Source organism: Papaver somniferum, chromosome 3, assembly GCF_003573695.1.
Source record: "Papaver somniferum cultivar HN1 chromosome 3, ASM357369v1, whole genome shotgun sequence".
NCBI lineage: Eukaryota > Viridiplantae > Streptophyta > Magnoliopsida > Ranunculales > Papaveraceae > Papaver > Papaver somniferum.
The window spans coordinates 20846425-20863138 of NC_039360.1; the positions used below are offsets into that span (position 1 = coordinate 20846425).

Genomic DNA, 16714 nt, shown 5'->3' on the forward strand with positions numbered 1-16714 from the left:
GTTAGTATCTTATTGATCTGTACTTGTAAAACATGATAATGGAGTCACGTCTTGCATTCTTCACATAGGTATATATTGATTCTATTGCCGCATTAGCAAGTTTTTGGAAATGCTCAACTGTTGGTTAGCTGACGGACAGGATAAACATCTTTAGACCAATAGGGCCAGGAGTGAAGATTTTAGTAATGTAGACTCTTACTGTCACCTAATTAGACCTTGTAAAGGTTAAACTCGTGTTAAAATGTTCTGTATTTCGAGTTCAACCTGCTACCAGGTTCGTTAGTGTTTGCTTAATTTCCGAAGTACAGATTAGCAGTAATCCACTGGCACTTTTCAATGTTGTCTGAAATCCAATGCCAGAGTTTCTTAAAGAACATGCTTAACATGCTCAAACAGTGCCATAAGTTATTTTGGGATTAGGGTATTTGCATTAGTCATAGCTGCAGTTGGTTGTTAAACTAGTCCAAAATAAGTCTTGCAGTCCCTAGAGAATCAGGACATCTTTTGCTAATCTGTAGCTCTTTCAAAACACTTTTCGATGGTTCTCGTTGCCAGGGAAGCAAATAAATGCTCTAATTTTCTCGTAAGTTAGCTTGCACCCATCTTTATCAGTCGCCTCAGTAGCTAGAACAACAGGAGACACAATTCCACCAGGCCACTCAGGGATTACATTTTGCTCCAGTTTGACCAGAGATCTGGGCTAGTGATATTGGGAGACCCAATTTGGGTCTCGGCAATTGCTAAGAACTGGTGATCTGATATTGAGTCTCTGACAGCTCAGAAAGATTCTGTTTCTGTTTAGGAAATAGAAAAACACCTGACTGAATTTTTTGACTTCCAAATATTGTCTTGGCCAAGTGGTTTCCATTCCTGGTGCGCATTAGTCCGCTGTAGAGGTGTATAAATATTGTATTCTTTGGGGATCATATGACATAAGAGTTATATGAAATGGGTAAACATCCATGCATTGCTTGGGTTCCAGCCCTTTGGAGCAAGTGTCGTGGTTTACATACAAAAAACAAAGCGAAGAATTCCGTTTGTGCGATCGAGAGTCATATCAGGGATCTTCCTTATGATATCATGATCAACATACTTGCTAGACTTCCAGCAGAATGCTTTTTTTGCTAGACTTCCAGCAGAATGCATCTTCCAGTTGTGGGAATCCAAGTCAAATGACTTATTACATGACTTGATGAAAATCCCGCACTTCATGGGTGGACACAAAGACCGAGCTACTCCAACCATTGTTGTGCAATCTATTAAGGAATGCGGTGACAATGAGAATGAAGTCAAGCTTTGATGGTAAAGCTGAGAAGAAGAAGCTTGAGGCTACAAGCTTTGATCTTAGTTCATGTAATAATAATGCACATTTCAAGGGGCCAGTTACTCTCTGGGGTTCATATGATGGGTTTCTTTTATTCAAAAGCAGTTTTGATCCGACGCCATTTTTTTTGTATTCCGAATCCGATTACGAAAGAACAAGTGATTCTGACTTCCCCGGATATCTATTTTTATGTATGTGGATTTTACTGCCATCCACATAAAAAAGAGTACGAAGTGATTTGTGTGCGTTACCTTGGTGAGCAGATTTGGGACTTTCAGATTATTAATCTAAGAACTAAGCATAGAAGAAGTGTTGGTAGCTGGCCTTCTCCTCCAAGCAGCCGCCTGTTTTTATTAACGCTACTTTTTATTGGATGGTTGATTGGCCATTGTACTTCAAGGCGAGCGGTGTTTCAACTTATCATTCAATTTAGAAACCGAGGAGTTTGACACTATGGAAGTTTTTAAGCCATTTGGTGATTCTCCACAATGCAGAAAATTCCCCGAACTGGAGTTTCAACTTTTTTAGATGGAAGGTGAATTGTGTCTATTTGGTACTTCATCTGCTCCTCAAGTGGTCATATGACGATTGTTATTGCCACATTGACAAATGTTGGGTTAAAAAGCACTCAATAACGTCTCCGGATCAAGAGCGCTACTGGAATTTCAAATCATGATTTTGAATACATCAAGATGAATGGAAAATTCATAGCATATGATCGCTGGGATAGAGATAAGCAGCCGCTTAATTACAACCTAAGTTCAGGTACTTGGAAGTTGTTTGAAATGAAGGGATCTGGACGTGATAGATTCGTAATAACATCTCATACTCATAGTCTTGTCTCTTTGGATGCTGCAGATTCTGTTATACCACTACTGTGTTAGCTTCACAACATAATTTCTTACCAATAGTTAAGTAAACAACTTGAAATTGTTTCGAGCAATATTCACAATATATTCTGCGGTGTGGAGGATAAAGTCTTATCGCTGGAGATATTGTGAATATCACTCGAAATTTACTCCATCGCTGACGTTATAATCAATATCGCCACCGTTCGAGTTTCTGACGCCTATAAATACCACACATATCTTCCCAACTCTTCTCAAATACCGCACCTATCTTCCCAACGATAAAGACTTTATCGCTGTAGATATTGTGAATATCGCTTGCTAGAAAGTCAATCGTTTATTGATTTTCCCATAGTGGCGCAGATGGTTTGCCATGCCACCTGGTATGCCAAACACCGTTTTTTTGGCATGTGCATAGGAATAGGCCTACGCATAGAACAAGTGCTCCTCCAAGTGTAAAGAGACCGCCTGTTTTTATTAACGCTACTTTTTATTGGATGGTTGATTGGGGATTGTACTTGCTAGAGAACTATATTTCGGGTAGCCTATCGGGAGAAGTACCGGACCAATAATGTCACTCAATATAGAAACCAGGGCTCTATGGAAGTTGTTAAGCTATTTAATGATTCTCCACAATATAGAAAACACCCTGAAGAGGAGCTTCATCTTTTTGAGATGGAAGGCGAGTTGAGCCTGTTTGGTGCTTCAACTAGTACTAATGGTACTTCATCTACTCCTGAAGTGGGCATATGGGTGTTTAACTACAAGTCTACAATGAGAAATGTTGGGTTAAAAAGCACTCGATAACGTCTCCGGATCATGAGCAGTGTTGGAATTTCTGTTCGTACTTTAGAGATATTGTATACATCAAGACTTCTTCTTCGTCAACTGATTCAAGAATCCCCTTTGAAAAATGTTGCTCTACGAAGCAACATCTTATCAGTTACCCACTTGATTGCATTTTTGTGCAATTTTGACACATAAAATGACTCATAATTCCTTAAGATTCTTTCAACTTACTGCAAGGTTCCGCATGACATAACACCACCATGGACATATCATCTTCAGTACTTAGTGTAATAATTTTAGGTGATCCCACGATCATTTATTTAGTTTGCACCTGAATCGGCATCCGGATTTTTGAGACAACCACCTGACTCTGACCTAATCCTTAAGTAGGATTCATTCAAGCCAGGAAACAAAATTCCTCTTATTTATGAGAATAAGCTACTTCTTTTTTATTTTTTATGCAAACATGGAATTATTATTAATTAAAATTTGAAGTAACTGCATTTTTCATATCCTCCAATATTGCACTCGCAATAAAACTTGGAGGATAGTCAAGCCAAATTTGAGAAATTTCATGAACTCTAGTATGTTTTGCCAACTTATCAGCCGGTGAGTTTACTTTCCTACTAATACATTTGCAGATCCAATTTGAGAGTGCTTTGATAGCATACGTTTTATATCTGATATCATAGAGTGATTCTCCCAGGTAGCTGATTGAATATCATCGTTGACTGCTTTAATAACTAGATGTGCATCCATATGAGAATAAGCTACTTACTCACATATTTTTGAGTCAGATGTATCAAATCTGATTAGAAAAACAAACATATTAAACCAAATTCAGATGAGTCAGGTGATTTCTGTCATATTTAAGTGAGTTAGATCCAGATGACGAGTCATATCCAGAAGGGAAAAAGAAAACATGGTGCTCATCTCGAACTTGGTCGGTGGCTAATGTTTACCAGCATTGAAAAATAGGTGTGAATTAACAGGCAACCATTGAGTATGAGACCATAGCAGTTTTCTAAATAATCAAGGTAAGGAGGGGTCATTGGTCTCCAAATCAATTGATGTTGAAAGCCTACCTACCGTTCTTCAAACATTAGGCTGGGGTGCAACAACTGAAACAATGCCTATCCAGTCGCACCCAATTGATTCCAAATCCCCCCCTTTCCCCACCCATTTTGAAAAATGTTTCACTATGAGCTCAGTTACCCACTTGATACAATTTTGACACATAAAAATGACTCAAATTCCTTGATTATTACTACACCTTTACAAGATTCTACGGTACATATGACAGAACACGACCATACACACATCATTTTCAGTACTTACTGGAATAATCCTAAGTGATCATCTCATTTACTAAACTTTCAAAGGTGAAGATACCGGCGATTACTTGGACCCGGCCGGCACCGGCTAAAATTAGGAAACAAAGGCAGATGTGGCCGGCTAATGCCCATCACCAGAGTCAAGACCAGCACATTCAAGACGCCCAGTCTCGCACCTATAACTTTTTGTATGAAATTACCAATTTAACCTCAGAACTAATCGGACAGAACGTGTCCTTAATAAAGCTGAAACCAAACTGATTCAAGGCTACGTTCGTCATCTATCGGATTCACAGATCAAAAACTCTAAAGAGAGACAGAGAGAGGAAAGAAAAAAAAGGAAAAAAGGGGTAAATAGTTTTTCTCTTTTGGTCGATTTGATTGATCAGATCATTCCATTCAATTGATTCTTCCGAGTTACAATAATTATAAGTATGAGTAGCGGAGATCTTTTAAACATTCAGCCAACAGAGCTCAAATTTCCATGTAAGCTTCTTCTTCTTCTTCGTCTTTTGATTTCGTTTTAGGGATTTTGTCAATTGTTTGCCCTAGATTATTGTTATTGGTTTGATTTCATGCGTTTCTGTTTTGTTTGTTTTGTGATTATAGTTGAATTGAAAAAGCAGAGTTCATGTTCTTTGCAATTAACGAACAAAACCAATGAATATGTTGCATTCAAGGTGATTTCATCTCTGATTTCTCTTCCTTTTTTATCATCGTTTTTTCCTTCTTGGTTTTGTTGATTTAATTGTTTGTGTTTGTCGTTGTTGAAGGTTAAAACGACGAATCCAAAGAAATACTGTGTTCGTCCAAATACAGGAATTGTATTGCCTGGAGCAACATGCGACGTTACAGGTGATGATTCTTGATTGATTTGATTTATTCATTGATTTTACAGCTCTATTGTTGTTTTTAGATGTTGAGTTTTGATTTTTGTTTTTTTTTGGGTTTAGTAACTATGCAAGCACAGAAGGAAGCTCCACAGGATATGCAATGCAAAGACAAGTTCCTTCTACAGAGTGTTACAGCACCAAACGGTGCCACAGGGAAAGACATTACACCTGAAATGGTAAATATTTTGTGTTTTCATTGATTTTTCTAGAGGACTTTGAGTGGTTTGATTCTGGTTTGATGTGTTTTTGTAGTTTAACAAAGAAAGTGGAAAGGTTGTTGAGGAATTCAAATTGAGGGTGATTTATATTCCAGCTAATCCACCTTCTCCGGTACCTGAAGGATCTGAGGAAGGATCTTCTCCTAGAGCATCTGGCATGGAGAATGGGAATCCAGGAACTTCTTTGTTTGATGCTGTAAGTAATTCAGTAATTATGTCATGTTATAATTATACTAGTTATATAACTTGTAACTTATTGCCAATCTATATCATTTGCTAGCTGCATGTTTCTCTTCCCATCAAAGATGGGAATTTGACTTTATAATGATTGCACAGGATAGTACGCTTTTGAAAAAGTTCCCTTTGAAACTTGGTTCGCAGTTTAGGTTGTTATACTTTCTTAGTTACCATTGACATTGTTAATTCATTGGATAAAACACTTAGGACTGTCACAAAGAAGTCCCTTGACGAAACAGAATGAAAATCAGGGGCCTTCTTTGTTTGCTGTAAGTAATTTACTTCTTATGTTATTAGTTATAACTTATAACTTACTGAACGAATCTATGTCATCTGCTCACATTTATCGAAAAAATGTGTCGACTGCTAGTTGCATGTTTCTCTTCCATTCTCAATGGGAATTTGATTTTATATTATGCCCTTGAAAAGTTCCCCCTGATACTTGGTTTGCAATTTAAGTTGTTTACTTGTTTAGGTGTCATCGGCATTGTTGATTCACTGGCCTAAACACTTAGGATCCCAGTAATTTATGTCGATTCTGCTTACATGTTGCTCTCTCTAATTGCAAGTACAAAAATTGTTGCAAATATTTAAGTCTATTTTCATGGAACTCGGCTGTGTTTGAATTTCTCAGGTATCAAGATCTCTAGAGGAGCCAAAGGAGAAATCAGAGGTAAATATTTCTCTTTTAAAGCATAATCTTGCTGTTTATGATTGTCTATAGAATTAGGAGAAAAAATGCTTTATAGGTATGAAGTTGGTTAATCTTCTTTTTCGCACCAGTGTGCTGCTTAAACAAGCTCTATATCTAGTATAGATAGATAAATATCTGCTTTTGCCTTCTGTCAGAAATCAGGTGATTAGTTTGTTAATGTCCTGGGTTGAAAATTTTCGCTGAATCATTTTGTTTAGAATATCCTAAACCGAGTGAGAATTTGTGAACCCCCTAAAGACTGGGGTGCACATTCCCCACATTCGTATTGGTTATTCATTTGACTAGTGTTTTTCTTTCTGTACTTTTAATTTCTATATGCATTGAAAACATTAGAACTCAATAGCAACATCGTGGTTCTTAGGGGAGAAAAAAATGGTTAGGTAAAACAATCAGTGAGAAAGTGGGAACTTGCACCCCATTTTTTAGGGGGTGCACAAATTTACATATGATGTTCTTGACGGGACAGCTTAAATTGGTGAATCTGTCGATAGGGGCAGTTAAAATCGCATTTGATGCATACTATATAATAAACAAAGTTTAAGCAATATAAAATGCTAATGGTGCTGTCCTGGAAATATAGGCCTTTCACTTCTGTTCGTCTCATGGAGGTCTGAGGAGTATTTTAGGGAATGATTTGATGGCCTTGGCCAGAAAAAAGTACCTGTATTACAAATTGGATGTTTCTACACCCAGGCTGAGAGCCACTGCATTAGTCATTGCAATTTGTTTTTGTTACTAGCAAATTTCTGTATTCTCATCTTTAGGTCTTCAAACTTGATTAATTATGTATTCCAACCCGAATTTGTTGTAGGATTTCTTCAGATCAGAATTCCAAGCCGAATTTGTTGTAGGATTTCAGTATCTCCTTTGATATGATAAAATGCTTCCATGTTTATACTGTCAATTCATAGTTTAAGCTTCATTTGGGCAGTTGAGCTCGACCCAGCCTTCACCTAGTTCTGAAAAAGTTGCCAGATACTTATTTCTAGTTATGCTGTTCATTTTTATTACATTTTCTCAAGATATATGTTATCTGCATGACTAAGTGATGGACTGTTTATATTCAACAGGCATGGTCGATGGTTTCCAAGTTGACTGAAGAGAAGAATTCTGCTGTTCAACAAAATCAAAAGCTTCGCCAAGAACTGGTATGGCTCAAGCATCCTACTCCTAGTGTTTTTTCATTCAGTATTCGTAAATCTCAGTCCTTGATTTTTCTTCTTACTGTCTCCTACTGTTTTTCAGTAATCTGCTTTGAGTGATGTTTCTATTATTCATGTTTGCCTTATAGTATATATCTCCCATATGAATTTGAGGACATACTAACCTAACTGTAAGGTAGCATAAATCGGTGATGCACCTTTCTTTGTAGGAGAATTTTTTAACCTTAAGAGTATCTGCATTTCCAAACAGCTATAATTTTTACTTGGAACCACCACAAAGTTTCAGATATTAGCGTTACCTGCTTACAACAACACTAAAACCTGAGTGTTAGTTCCGTTGTCCCAACCTTTTCCCAGTTCTAAAGATTTGACTTTGGTAAGGAACTGGTTATGTAGTTGTGTAAACCATATGCATTCTGCTGGATAGACACATTAATTTCTTCAAGGATGCTATATGAAAACGATTGCAGACAGTACAAGATGGCTTGCCTGTGGTGTTGGGTGGACGTAGAATCAAATAATAGCCGAATTATTACTTATAACACATAATTCATGAACTAAGTGATTTTCATTATTTTGGATTGGTCTGGCTTGGTAGACTGTCTTATCCCTTTTAGGATATTATTTTCTTCGGAAATGAGATATCATTCTCTGTTTGTGGCCCTTTTGACTATTGTATCTAGTATCATTCTCATTACATTACTTTGTTATACCTACTTGGTGGTTTAGCTGATGTGGACTTTGGTTTTGATTACAACCTTTTTCTAGTTTTTTTTTTATTACGTTTTTTTTTGTTTAGTTAATTGAATACTTGTATGCAAGGTGTATCCTAATGACGCTTTTTTTGTTTAGTTAATTGCAATACTAGTATGCAAGGTGTATCCTAATGACGCTATTGTGCTAAACAGGAATTAATGAGAAAAGAGATTAGCAAAAACCGCCCTGGTGGGGTTTCTTTCCTGTTTGTGGTGGTGGTTGGTCTCCTGGGACTATTAGTTGGATTCCTTGTGAAGAAGTCATAAGAATGCTGGTACCATATATTTTAAGAAGTGTGATGTCGGCCTCTCATCTCTAGAAACCATTGTGTCAGACGCATCTTTTTGTGTTATTTGATTTTATTAAAACAATTTTAAATAGGTGAGACAACCTTTTCTGCGTTTTTGTATAAAAATTTGGTAAATCTTTCGTCATGTATTACTGCCTTTAGGGTTTTAATACTCCATATGAAAGAATGAAATTTCTTTCTTTTCATTTTTCTTTCTGTGATCAACGACTAACTGTCAATTAACGTGACTGAGCTTCTTCACTGGACCCTGTTTTAGAATTGCTATCTATGACCTCATTTTCGTGAATAACTTGACTGTGATAACTACATACTGGGTGCAGGGTTATTTCCATCAAGTCCTTATTAATGTATCTTGATTTTCTGATAAGAAATACAAGGTATTCTATGGAATTTGGGGAGTATAGATGATCACTTGAATAATCTACTACTGCTATGTCTGGGTTTATCAAGTTCTTAAGGATCTTTCGTATTTTGCTCCATTTCTTCCTTGTGAGAATATCAGCTCAGCTTCTTATCTTTGGCTTGAAACCTTGGAAAAGTTTTCATGGCAAAAGACGAAGTACAAGTATTACTACTATATAAAACAATATATGCCTTCTTTTAAGGTTTTCCCTATTTTCTATCCTCTCTTTTACTATTTCCCATCCCTTTTTAATTGATTATAAGAAATATAAGAAATATGCATAATTTGATAGGCATGTTTATATTCGTTACGTAGGTGTTTTAAAATGCTTTTCAATGGTATAAAGTTTGCGAACATCCGTGGTGTAGTTTGAGATATAAATCATTTCAAAATTTCATTAATTATTATCCATAAGGATATAATTGTAAAAAATGCTTAAAAATCTCTTTTTCCTTGCTTGCCTTAAAATTTGTGCAAACTTAACTAGATCACTTAATAGTGGGACGGAGGGAGTATATTAAAACTCTATTAAAAATCCATTATGCGACCAAGATTTAGAGGTCATTTACATCATCAATAATGGATGTTCATTCAGTTTTTTTTTTAATTCCTGAATAACTGGACATTATTTTTTTCTTCTATTTTTTCTGATAGTGTTTCTAACATGGCCAATTGTCCATCAATCACCTTCAATCATTACGTTTACCTTCTTCTAATTCAATTAGGCTTTGTTCATGAGCGCTCTGTAAATGCCATTGTGGGTCATTAACCTATCCAGTGGATTGCGTTTCCCCTGTATTAAGGTAATCAATTTCAATGTTCTACCAGGTACTGTAAAAGTCATCTCTCGAAATAGACTACATTAATGTAGATGTAGGGTCCCGAGCATGTACAAATGTTTTATATGAAGTTGTGACTATGTTGCTTACATTGAAAACGTGGGCTCCCTTTAAGTCCATGAATGCAAGTTGCATAATTTTAACTTGATATTTACTTGGCGGTTGAAGATAATGGTGGATTGCAGAGGTGGGGAAGATGGAGAATAAATATCATCTCTAAATTAGGTTTTTTTTGTTTGGTTATCAGGTGATTTTATTGTTGGGTGCAAATAAAAAGTCAAGAGATGGTATTTAGGATACATGAAAATCATGTGGATGGTACATAGGATTATTGGGGATGGGACATTATGTGGATGAGAAATAGGAAAAATGGGAGTGGGAAATAGGGAAAACCTTTTTTAATACTAGCGTTTATTTTGTGAATTTGTACACATATACCATAAACATTTTACTGACTTGCATCATAGAAAAACGAAGAAACAACAACAGATCAAACCACAACCCAAAAATTAATCTAAATGCTGGAGCTTCTTCTGCTTCTAGCTATTCTAATGACCGGATAACTCAACTTCTTCAAGCTCGATTCCTTCCGCTGCAAATCTAGCCTCTTTATAAACATACCAGTTTGCAGCAATCATATAAACCCCGAAGTTAAGAATGCTCAGCCCAGCTAATAACCAGTAAAAATCATAAAGCTTCCCCTGGTTTATATTGTCAGCTAACCACGGATGCGTGTCGCCAGTAATCATGTGCACTATCGAAACCAAGAGAGAACTGAGGAAGAAACCCAGTGCAAGTGTGCTCAGAAACAAACCGGTACTCATAGTTTTCATCCCTTTTGGACACTCTCTTAGGAAGAAATCAAGTTGCCCCGTATAGGTAAAAGCCTCACCAGCACCAACTATCAAGAACTGTGGGATCAACCAAAATACGGTTAACGGTATAGTGGCATTTGGATCATTCGCCAACCCGTTTGTTCGTGCCGCATTTAACCGCTTTATTTCCGTCAGTGCAGCCACTACCATAGCAATTACGGAGAGCACAAGGCCTACACCAATACGCTGTAACGGGGACAGACCATGCTTGTTTTTAAGTACTTTCCGGCAAATCGGAGCAATCAACCGGTCGTAAATAGGTACCGTCAGCAGAATGCTAGCTACAAAGAAAACCGTAAGCGAACCACTAGGAATCAGGAAATTTCCGAGTTTCCGGTCCATGGTAGTTGCCTGGGACACAGAGAACGTTGTCATTTGAGCGTACACCGTCCAAAACATTATCGTGGTTGCCCATATTGGTAACATCCGCACCACCATTTTCACCTCTTCGACGTCCGTTAGGGTCGATAAACACCACTTATTATCAACGTATTGCTTATTTTGCTCGACATCACTGTCCTTGATTGCCGCCTTATCGAGAAAACTGCACATACAAGTACACAAAAACTATTAATACAATTGATTCACGGGACCGAGATCTAAAATCATGTGCATCAGTTAGACAAATTATAAATGCCAATTGGGTCGGTTTGGACGTGATCCATATTTCTTTTCTCTTCCTAGACGTTTGTGGTCCATGAAAGACGTAGATATGAGTAAATTAATGTCTACGTCGCCTAGCTAGATTAGATCCATCCACAACAGTGAGGCGGGCGCTGCGCTGTTTTATAGTAAAGCTTTTTATCTGGTCCAAGAGAATCATAAGCCTAGTGTGACCTCATAAGAGAAAGTGAATCATATGATCGGTCTGAGAATCTCTCTCTCTCTATATATATACTTTTGCTGATGAATGTGACAGAAGAACAAACACAGAGACTAAGTAGCTAAGCTGGTCATGCCCCATACTGAATTTACTCGTGAATCATCTTTTGGATTTCGTCACTGTCTCACTCTCTTTAAACACCTTCCTACCTACCGATATTAATGTATATACTAGCTAGTTGTGTGATATCATCGTCAATCATACCTCAAAATTATTAACAAAAAATGATAGGAAAATAACCCGAGCTACTTGTGCCCTGATGAGGTGACGTGGCGTGTTTTCAACCCCTAATCAGAAAGATTTTTTCCGATCATATTCAGACAGATAATATGATTAGGGTGTTTATGCAGGAGCGTGTACAACCTTACATCCTATCAGGACTCGACTACTGGCTTGGTATGTTTTAAACTACCAAACGGGTATTTCTTCGTTCGTAATCAGCTAGATAGATTTTCAGCTCAGATACAACTATGAGGTTCATGTTAGAGAGTGCACCCTGCTGGGACTCAATTATTAGATATAATGAGATAAATGACATAAATTTCTCGCCAGCTAAAACCAATCTATACTCAATAAATATAAATACTTTAAATCATAACCCGTCCCGTTATCAATAATTTATATTGGATTGTCTGGGAGGTGGAATCTGAATGTCTCGATGATCATCAACTCTGGACGTATTATAAGTTGACTTTCCGATGTAAAATTTGATTTTTGTTTTATGCACTTTTTGGAAATATACTAAACAACTTTATATTTAGATTCCGAATGAAATTACGTACCGGAATTGTTTGCTATGAGGTAGTTTTTGCTTCTGGGTTTTCTTTTTTCCGTCGTCGTCTTGTAGTTTGTCGTCGAGGTTGAAAAGAAGTGACGAATCTGACGGTAACTCCAAATGACGTTTCCTCCATGCAGCAACAAAAACCGTCGCTATTTGTGTTAGCGGACTACCTACGAGGTTTTTGAAACGGTATTTCCTCGTTCCAGATAAGAAAATAACGAGGCCTAAAAGGATAGTCGTCGCACAAATACCGTAACCCCATTGTCTTCCAACATTATCTTGGATGTAAACAAGTACTGTGACTGCCAGTAATGCTCCAAGACTAATGAAGAAGAAAAACCAGTTGAAAAAAGTCGTCATCTGAGATTTTTCCTTTATATCGGATTCGTCGAACTGATCGGAACCAAAACCGGATACACTTGATTTTAAGCCGCCGGTTCCGAGTGCCGTTAAGTAAAGTGCCATGTAAAGAACCGTGAGCTGGGTACTAGTCGCTGGAATACATTCTGACGAGCCGACTACGGCACACTTTTGTGGTCGAAGGCTTGGAATTACGGTGGATATTGTCAATATCGTTACACCCTGTAATCGGAAAAATTACATACGGTTAAAACTAGGAAAATGAATAAAGTATAAACCGAGAGAATAATTGATTGGTGTAGATTACTATAGCTTCAATAATTGTTGTATTAAAGACGATGATACCGATCACATTCAACAAGATCATGTAACTGGATCCAGCAGGGGACATTTATTCTTAGAATTATTTTTAAATTCTTTATAATTTTTGTTTCAACGGAAAATCTAGTTCCACTTAGTCGAGTTTTGTGGAACCTTAATAATAAAATAAAGTTATTGTCTGATTATTATTTTATATCATTTTATCTTACCATGGCTTGAACAGTGGCAAAGATGGCTATGGTGAGATATCTGCACAAGATCAATAAAAATGAAGGTAATCAGAATCAGTAAAGCAAAAAAATCATCAAGATTGTAAATAGAAACTGCGGCTAGCCATTGTATATATACTGACCGTCCGAGAAATGTATCGGCGATGAATCCACCGAGCAAACAAAGCATGAACGACGTCCCTAAAAAGTTCGTCACTGTATTAGCTGCAGTTGCATTTCCCAGATGCATTACTCCAGTTAAGTACGTAACCAAATTCACGGCGATCCCTAGCGTTGTTAATCTCTCGTTAAATTCCACCCCTGCAAAAAAAATAAAAAAAAATAATCATGAATCTTAGTTCAGATGAGTATATATATGTATATATATATACACAGTGATGAACATTATACGAGAGACGAACCTAAGATCATGGCAGCACTAAGCCATCCTCCAGATCTGGACCGATCAGAAGGTCTACCTTTGTAATCCCAAGCATCTGAAAGAGTAGTATTATTATCACTCTTTGTTTCATCAGTGAAAGCCATTATTGCTTGCAGTTAAGAAGTACTTAACGTGCAAATATGAAGGGGAGATAGAGAGGAGGAGTTTGTGTCCGGATTATGAGGTGCTGAGATTGGCCATTTTATAGGTGTAAGCTGTAAGAGTGTTGCGTGGACTGAATCACGGATGTCATGAACAGTGGCAAAACTCCTCAAATAATTGAATAAACAAATGAGTTCCGAATTTCCAGAAATTTAAATAAAAATAAATTAGAATTTGTTTTGAGATTATCATGTTTGGGTACATCCATAATTAATATTGTGTTGTCACCATTAAGCACAAGTTCAAAAGAACTCTCCCCCATTTGATGTCATTCCCGAAAGAACAACAAGAGCGACCTTAATTTCGAAAGAAAAGAAAGATTTTTAATTGGACACCAAAAAACCATAGGAATGATTTTCTATATCCAAAACTCAATCAAATTAATCACAAGTAAACCTATGATTAATTTAATTGGAATACGCAACTAAATCAAACCACAAAAGTGATCAATTTAATTGATTGTGCTCAACATAAGTAAACTTACGGAGCTACGACTAAGGTAATCATACGGAGATGACTAACTTAATATTCACATACTCAACATAAGGAAAACCTTACGGAATATACGACTACATTAACCAATAGAACATGATTAGTATAGTCGTTCATATACTCAACACAAGGACTTGTGGAATATATGAAAACTCAACTAGACTAATTACAAGATGAATTAACCTGGCATTTTGAGATTAAATTAGAATAATTACCTCAATAATTCTAGTCCTAGGTCTACCGGGGCAGCTTCGTCATCTATAAGAGAATTTAATTAACATTTCTTTTTATATAATTCAGATTTTGAAAATTATTAGCTAAAAATAACTTGAGATCATTGCGAGCATCATCCACGAGTTTGTACAAATACGATCTGAGACCACTAAACTCGAGATCGTAAAATATGACACCTTTGATTTGTACAAGGAACTTTTTTTAATGGTACTATGTCTGAAACTAAAGTGATATAGTTTTAAAATATTGGGTTGTGTTATAAACGTGTTGACACGATAAAATAACAATCTAATTTTCATATATATTAAGTTCATGATGTTCGAACATTTTTTATATAGTAACATCTAAAAAAAAGAAAGGATTAATATGGATTTTTTTTTTTGGGTGCATTTGTTCAAAAATATACTCTAAATAACCCATTTTCCGCTAACCCAAAAATGCCTGGGAAGTGATTGTGGCTTTTGACAGTTACCGTTGATTAAGCTTCTTATCATTATACTAGGTGCTACAAAGGAAAAAGGGAAAATGCTCAAGCACAGCTGATAAATAAAACTTGCTTTGATATTGACTTTGAGTTGAAAGATTAAATACAAGCCGACCAATTAAAATCATTGCATGTTTTTTTTTAATATTCAGTAATAGGTTTGACAACTTCATCTCAATGGAAATTATACGTAATAATAGATTCAATAATGCACTTTAAGAAAGTTGAATGAGAATCAATGGTTTATGAACACTCGTGTATCGAAAGGAAAATGTCAGATATACCGAAATCTCACCACAGCGGTGAGCACCGTGTGAGAAGGGGTGGGACTCACACCTGCCCACCATCACCCTCATGATGCTAAGGAAAGTTTTGGTATCTTCACATAGTATATATGTATTTTATTATTTTGTATATGAAAATCAAGATTCTTATAAATAGTTGTCTCTCGATTTTCAAATAAAAATATAAAATGGGGTGTCCATATTTTTGTGCAATTATGGAGTAATTTGATATTTGTCTCCTGTTTGGGAGTGTCTAGAAAATGATGAACAATAATGTCATGTTGATTGGCTCTCAACGGATTATGTTATACGAGGATTGGGTTGGTCATATTAAATGTACAACGGCTGAAGCCAGCTTGTTATAAATTTCACACAAGACTGTTACTGGAAATTACAAATCCAACGTATCCAACAGTGAGCATTGTTTCGTTTATATGGATTTGGTAGTCATATATGGAGGTCTTAGCTTCTTGTAGCGATTAATATGATTTTTTTTTAATTTTTTTTTTGTAATACTCTTGCTTGTTACTAAAAGAAAAATTGATTGACGAAAAATATTGTTCAGTAGAAAAATATTAGTGTTGATGAATAACCAAGCAAAATCAAAAACGAAGGCGGTTTGTATTTTATGATATTCTTTTTTTTCTTTTTGATAAACAATGAACCTTTTCATTAATGGGATTTTAAGGTTACAATGAGTTTAAGATCGAAAATAAGAGAATACAAAGTAACAAGAACATACCGTAAGAGTACGATACCGAGAAATCCGACAAGAGAAAGAGAAGGATTATCGGAGTAAGACAAATACAAGTATGAATAAGATCCGATTAAATCGGAAGAAGGATGGTTTTTCTCGGAATTAAATTCCAACCATTTAGTTTTTTTTCTTCTTTAGAAAGAAATGCTCCGAAAGAAAGAGTGATTTGCTTAAATCTCTTGTAAATAGTGATGAAGCTTCCGTCGTCAAAAAGACCACCGATGAAGATTTCGTCGCTGGATAAGTTGATGATGAAGATTCCGATGAAGAATTCGTCGCCGGAGACAACAAAGATGGAGATTTCGTCGTTGGAGAGTATCACTATTGATCTTAGAACCCAACCCAATAACCCAAAATTACCATTAAAGCGAAGATAAACCTCAAAAGAGTAGATAAAACCACCAAACGGTGTAGATAAATAGAAAACATAATAAAACTAAACTAATCTACTAAGTAACCTAGAAAGCAAGGAATAATGAAGAAATCTGCTCAATCTATTCCAAAAATGGACTAGATCTGAGCAGACAAGGGTTATTTTTGATGGTTTGGTTGGAGAAGAAGAAGGAGTGAAAGAGAGAACAGAGAAAGAGTGTTATCTCCT

At 36.3% G+C, this 16714-nt stretch overlaps 2 protein-coding genes across 2 annotated transcripts; one reads left to right on the plus strand and one right to left on the minus strand.

The window, feature by feature from the left end:
• Nucleotides 1–4573: 4573 nt before the first annotated feature.
• Nucleotides 4574–8778, plus strand: LOC113355485 (vesicle-associated protein 1-3-like). The gene is made up of 8 exons (XM_026598355.1): nt 4574–4781; nt 4905–4975; nt 5069–5150; nt 5249–5364; nt 5441–5602; nt 6278–6316; nt 7429–7506; nt 8430–8778. The coding sequence occupies exons 1-8, from the start codon at nt 4730–4732 to the stop codon at nt 8541–8543; spliced, it is 714 nt and encodes a 237-aa protein (XP_026454140.1). The 5' UTR covers nt 4574–4729; the 3' UTR covers nt 8544–8778.
• Nucleotides 8779–10212: 1434 nt separating this feature from the next.
• LOC113355486 (protein NRT1/ PTR FAMILY 6.3-like) lies at nt 10213–13931 on the minus strand. Its single transcript, XM_026598356.1, has 5 exons — nt 13681–13931; nt 13402–13579; nt 13259–13298; nt 12370–12950; nt 10213–11248 (listed from the first exon to the last, which is right to left on the minus strand). The coding sequence occupies exons 1-5, from the start codon at nt 13802–13804 to the stop codon at nt 10378–10380; spliced, it is 1794 nt and encodes a 597-aa protein (XP_026454141.1). The 5' UTR covers nt 13805–13931; the 3' UTR covers nt 10213–10377.
• Nucleotides 13932–16714: the final 2783 nt, after the last annotated feature.